The sequence below is a fragment of the Sinocyclocheilus grahami genome, unplaced genomic scaffold (assembly GCF_001515645.1).
Source record: "Sinocyclocheilus grahami isolate Dianchi unplaced genomic scaffold, SAMN03320097.WGS_v1.1 scaffold2133.1, whole genome shotgun sequence".
NCBI classification, from domain to species: Eukaryota; Metazoa; Chordata; class Actinopteri; order Cypriniformes; family Cyprinidae; genus Sinocyclocheilus; species Sinocyclocheilus grahami.
Genome location: NW_015507312.1, coordinates 40559 through 46336, shown reverse-complemented (window position 1 = coordinate 46336; position 5778 = coordinate 40559). Strand labels below are relative to the sequence as shown.

The 5778-nt window shown below is 46.0% G+C and overlaps 2 protein-coding genes and 1 long non-coding RNA gene across 3 annotated transcripts in view; all 3 read right to left on the bottom strand.

The window, feature by feature from the left end:
• LOC107574169 (uncharacterized) overlaps positions 1 to 727 on the bottom strand; it is a 9590-nt gene extending 8863 nt beyond the window's left edge. Inside the window, exon 1 of the long non-coding RNA XR_001607630.1 lies at positions 677 to 727. This is a non-coding gene — a long non-coding RNA (uncharacterized lncRNA). The remainder of the gene's footprint in view (positions 1 to 676) is intronic.
• A 1908-nt stretch (positions 728 to 2635) lies between these two features.
• Positions 2636 to 4492, bottom strand: LOC107574171 (histone H3-like). Its single transcript, XM_016260633.1, has 2 exons — positions 4163 to 4492; positions 2636 to 3026 (listed from the first exon to the last, which is right to left on the bottom strand). The coding sequence occupies exons 1-2, from the start codon at positions 4489 to 4491 to the stop codon at positions 2702 to 2704; spliced, it is 654 nt and encodes a 217-aa protein (XP_016116119.1). The 5' UTR covers position 4492; the 3' UTR covers positions 2636 to 2701.
• A 595-nt stretch (positions 4493 to 5087) lies between these two features.
• The window catches only part of LOC107574170 (histone H2A-like), a 17026-nt gene continuing 16335 nt past the window's right edge, over positions 5088 to 5778 (bottom strand). Inside the window, exon 2 of the mRNA XM_016260632.1 lies at positions 5088 to 5525. Coding sequence (XP_016116118.1) covers positions 5137 to 5523 — 387 coding nt within the window. The 5' untranslated portion in view covers positions 5524 to 5525 and the 3' untranslated portion in view covers positions 5088 to 5136. The remainder of the gene's footprint in view (positions 5526 to 5778) is intronic.

Sequence of the window (5778 nt, the reverse complement as noted above, 5' to 3'; positions counted from 1 at the left end):
TGTTACACTTCATAAAACAGGAAAAGGTTAGAATTAGCAGGAAATCTGACTCTATGTAGCGATTGAACAGGACGTCATGTACATGAATACCTATTTAATTACAAATGATCTAATTAACATGCTGAAATTACCGTTGCTTGCAGAAAGACAGCAAACCCACCATAAGCTGACTTGCTTAGCCCGGGCGAGATCATGACGTCATGATTGTAGTACTGAAGTTTCAGGGTTGCCAGGATACATAAAAAAGAAACGCCCAATTGCTGCTAAAAACTAGCGCTGGAAAACCGCGGACTTGGCAACACCGTGAAGTTGCGCAGGCGCTGTGAGGGGGACAGGGAAACTGAATTCACGGAGCACCGGTGTCCCCTCAGCGACAATCTAGCAGCTAGCCTACTTGGTAACGACACCTAAAACTACTAAATGATGTAGTAAGATTCGGATAAAATCTAACAAAAAGAAAGAAAAACCACACGGTAACATCAACTGAAACCTAAATGTGACACTTTTTGAAGATTTTAAATGACTAACGGTAACGGTAACGGTAACGGTCAGCGCCGCAGTTTGCAACACACACTGGTTTAACGATTCAAAGAGGTAAACATTCTAAATGCTAGGACTCAAATATAGTAGAAGTAGCATAACCAAATTATAAACCATGTAAATGACTTTAACTCACCTGCTTATTTTCACCTCACACCGAGGACTGAACGCAGATCCGACGGTCGAGACTCTTCGCGCGCAGCCGCACTGAGTGCTTAGAGGAGAACGTATCCTTGCGCCAGGGCGGGAATTCCTTGAGCTCCAATATTTAAACTCTTCATTTTTGTAAGTTAAATATTAGCATATTATTATATTATTATATCACTTTATGAAACGATACTGTGGGAATAAATGCGTAATAAAACACTAAACTGAGCAGAACTACTTTGATGAGCGGAAGCAGATGTGGTCAGTAGTAGTAGTATGCACTGCGCTTTGCTAGCATCGATCCTGTCGCAACCAATCTAATGAAATATTACATTATTAATGTTATATACACATACATATATATAGAGAGAGAGAGAGAGAACACCGATAAATTGCTGTTCTGTGGAAAAAACCTTCAAAAAATGTTTTGGGGGTGTTATGTACATTGACATTTTTTTAATGTGATTTTACACTGGATTTGTAAATTATATATATATATATATCGTTAGATACACACACACCCCTTTCAGTGAACAGAATGAGCCAGAAACATATATACATTTATATTAACCATTCAATCAAAATATTATAACCATAACGTTATTATTATCATATAATCATAAGTGTCTGCATGATATGAATCCTTAAATGCAGTCTTTTATGCTGAATATGACTTTTCTAATGCGTATGCAGGTGTTTAACTCGCAGATGTTTTGTTTCTCTTGAACCAGAAAAAAAACAGTTTAATTAAATTAACGTATGTTTCTTCAACTTGAACAACACAAGATAAAATACAGGGACCGACAGCTTATGATTATGATATCGAGTTGACATTCAGTGTGCACTTCAAGCTCAAACATGAAGGTAAAAGCGTCTGAATGCTGGATGTGTCTCAGCTTTTGTCTTCTCCAGATGTTCACTGATGGACTGGAGTGCTGTGGATTATTGTGATGTGTTTATCAGCTGCTTGGACTCTCATTCTGACGGCACCCATTCACTGCAGAGCATCCATTGCTGAGACACTGATGCAGTGCTACATTTCTACAAACCTGATGAAGAAACACACTCATCCTGATCTCTGATGAACCGAGAAGCACATTTACAGCAGATTATGTGCTTCTGGATGCAGTATATAAACTTCTTAGAGTTTTATCTTTCGACTGTTTATCAGCCCTATGCAGCTGTTTACTTGAGAAATAAACAAACATGTGTTGTGTCAGTTAAAGCCTTGCTGTGTGGATCTAACATCCAGAAACACAGGCGAGCTGCAGTGAGGCTCCACTGCCGGCAGAGGGCGACTCACACACACCGCGCATCTCTAGCTTTGGAGAAACTTCAACTGCTGCGTCAACATGAGCTGCTAAACATCTACAGTAACGCTATGAAGCAGCTTGTGGTGAAGGCTGAACCCTTCTGGACACTAACCGCACGAAACCAGTTGCACACAGACCATAAATCTGAACCAAACACTTATTTTAACCAAACTAAAGGACATAATATTCCTATAAACTATAGAACCTGGAACAACCTGCTTTCTTAGACGCGCACCTCGCTGCTTCAGGCGTGCTGCTGCTGCGGGACCTAGCCTCACGAGACGAGGACCAGCCTGAGCGAGACAGAGGCGTTTATTCACGAATCTATGCTAATTATCAAAGAGATGTGGACGCTTCTGATTGCGTGTTTTCACAGACTGAACTAAACCCGTCTGTGATTGGACAACTCGAAGTAGCACGAGCGGAACGAGGGCCAATCACAGGCGGTGAAATGATAGCCCCGCCCAGTGTTTGAACGCCCACCTAACGGTTTTCTTTGTTTCAATTCCCGCTCACAAGAAAACAAATCCGTTTTAAATATCACACAGAATCAGTATCAGTGTGCAATTTCTAATCCCCTTATAAACCAATTGAGATAATTTGGAGAAAGAGAAACGTTAACGATCTGACAGCATTAATTCTCTTTCAGTGAGCGCGTGTGTGGCTCTTAAAAGAGCCGTTGGGTTCGCGCTGGAAGGCGGTTATCCTCCGAAGCCGTACAAGGTGCGTCCCTGGCGCTTCAGCGCGTACACCACGTCCATGGCGGTGACGGTCTTTCTCTTGGCGTGCTCGGTGTAGGTGACGGCGTCGCGGATCACGTTCTCCAGGAACACCTTCAGCACACCGCGGGTCTCCTCGTAGATCAGCCCGGAGATGCGCTTGACGCCGCCGCGGCGCGCCAGACGACGGATAGCGGGTTTGGTGATGCCCTGGATGTTATCCCGCAGCACTTTACGGTGCCGCTTAGCGCCGCCTTTCCCGAGTCCTTTCCCGCCTTTGCCTCTTCCAGACATGCTGCAGATGCTGCTCGCTTCAGTCCGGCGACGAACACGAATAACACACGAGAGCTCCAGGAGGCCGTTTACAGCTGCTTACAGGACCTAAGGGAAACCAGCGCGCGTCACACGGCGCCCCTCCCCCGCTAGCTAGAGCAGGACACAATGAGGTTTCATCCAAACCTGATCTAACGATGTCTGTCCCGTGTTTCATATTAAAACCCATGTTTAAAACATCAGTCTGACACAGATTTATAAGATCACCTGCATCATGTTTACATGTATGAAGCACAGATCAAACCCCGCCGGCTGAGAAGCTGCTGCAGTGTTTTTCTGAACTTGTGGAAGGTTTTCAATCAAACAATAATCTGAAGAATCCTGCCTGAAGTATAATATTTGAAGCTTGAGCTAAGAACAGTCTAATCTACTGTAAATTGCAACATTGCAGACTTTAGTTGTACTTTGTGGAGGTTTATGCTTCAGGAGATCTCTGGGCCGAACAGCAGCAGAGGAGTATGTCGCTTTTAACATGTTAAGCTTCAGACTTGTGTAGAAATCAGCTGATTCTTCAACAGGAGGATTGCTGGCCTGTCAGAGCAAGTCTAGGAGTTTAAGGCGAGTCTAGAAACGAACTGTAATAAAACCGGGACAGATCTGGACTCTGCAGAACATCAGCAATGAAGGCATATCTGAAGCACGAGCTTATCGTTCATCCAGATATCCAGCAGAGCAAAGCACATGGGTTTGAAACATGGTTAAAGGTCTTAACTTTTATAAAGAATATCTCTTTGGATTTGAGACTTTAGTCTTCGCAAATTTACAGATCTTCTTTATGCACCAAGAGCTTGTAACACTCCAAAGAAAAAGGAACAATTGAAATCGCATCATATGACCCCTTTAATGTTTCTAGTAATAATGAGGGATTCATAAAACGCAGAATAAAAACTTAAAATTCACTAAACATTCGAGGGCAACCTTACATTCCATGTTGTATATTCAGCGTTCCAGCAGAAGCTCTCTGGTTCAGTGTGATTGTGTGGCTCTGAAAAGAGCCTTTGGGGGTCCTGCGCTGCTGCAGCGGCGGGTTAAGCGCGCTCTCCGCGGATGCGGCGGGCCAGCTGGATGTCTTTGGGCATGATGGTGACTCTCTTGGCGTGGATGGCGCACAGGTTGGTGTCCTCAAACAGACCGACCAGATAAGCCTCGCTGGCCTCCTGCAGGGCCATGACAGCGGAGCTCTGGAAGCGCAGGTCCGTCTTGAAGTCCTGAGCGATCTCTCGCACCAGACGCTGGAAAGGCAGTTTGCGGATCAGCAGCTCGGTGGACTTCTGATAGCGGCGGATCTCTCGGAGAGCCACGGTCCCGGGCCTGTAACGGTGGGGCTTCTTGACGCCGCCGGTGGCCGGGGCGCTCTTCCGGGCGGCTTTAGTAGCGAGCTGCTTCCTCGGGGCTTTGCCGCCGGTGGACTTACGAGCCGTCTGCTTGGTTCTTGCCATCGCTGAGATCTACTTCTGTCTCTGCTCTGCGTGAGTAGAATATGCAGCTCTGTGTTACGCGTCTGTTTTTAAAGCATCTTACAGCCACAGCTTAAGACGTCATAAAGGCGCAGAGGCTTGTGATTGGCTGATGTGTGACGTCTGAGCTTGACTGCTAGCCAATGACTGCGCGTCTCCTGTTTTCAAACGGAGCTGGTGGTGTTTCCCGCTCAAATTGCTTTGTTCTTGTTTAGTACTTCAAGCATCACCACAAATACACTTCACGCTAGCACACCAATTTAGGCTTCATACTCGCGTTGTTTTATTCCATAGCTGAACTATTCATTAATCCGATATCATCAAAATTACCTTACCATCTGTATAAAACCACAAATACACTGAAGACACCATCCAAAGAACATATTTTGTTGATGTGATGTGATCACTCATTCATAAACTCCACCACAGCTCGCCTCCTGGCTGTTACTGCGTTTGCTAATGTCCATTAATTCTTTATGGACACTTTTTTTATTATTTATTTATTAAACGCTCTTGCGGTATGTACGCTAGTGATGAAATTTAAGCTAAAAGAAAAATGCTCTACGAGAGATAAAATGGGTGGCTCTTAAAAGAGCCTTTGTGTTCCAGAAACAGACTAGAACGCGTCTACTTGGCTTTGGCGGGCTTCTCGCTCTTCTTGGGCAGCAGCACGGCCTGGATGTTGGGCAGCACGCCGCCCTGAGCGATGGTCACTCGGCCCAGGAGTTTGTTCAGCTCCTCATCATTGCGCACCGCCAGCTGCAGGTGACGGGGGATGATGCGGGTCTTCTTGTTGTCTCTGGCGGCGTTTCCAGCCAGCTCCAGGATCTCAGCGGTCAGGTACTCGAGCACAGCCGCCAGATAGACGGGAGCTCCGGCACCGACGCGCTGAGCGTAGTTACCTTTGCGGAGATGTCTGTGAACACGACCGACGGGGAACTGCAGTCCTGCGCTGGAGGAGCGACTCTTGGCCTTCGCTCTCGCCTTGCCGCCGGTTTTGCCTCTTCCGCTCATTGCTGGTTGTGTCAGCGTCTATGTTCGTTAAGCAGAAATAATGAGCTTGTGAGCTTCGCTCTACTGTATTTAAGAGAGCGTGCGAGTCGCCCATTGGTTTAGAGCCTGTAAGATTTCCAACCAATCACTGAACTTCCCTCCAACACTGACCGCCGAAGCCACGCCTCCTCAGCTGCCGGGCTGATTGTGCAGCGTTAAGAAACAACAGGTCAGAAAACCAAAAGAAGAAGAACATTCAAGAAATCGGCGGCTGTA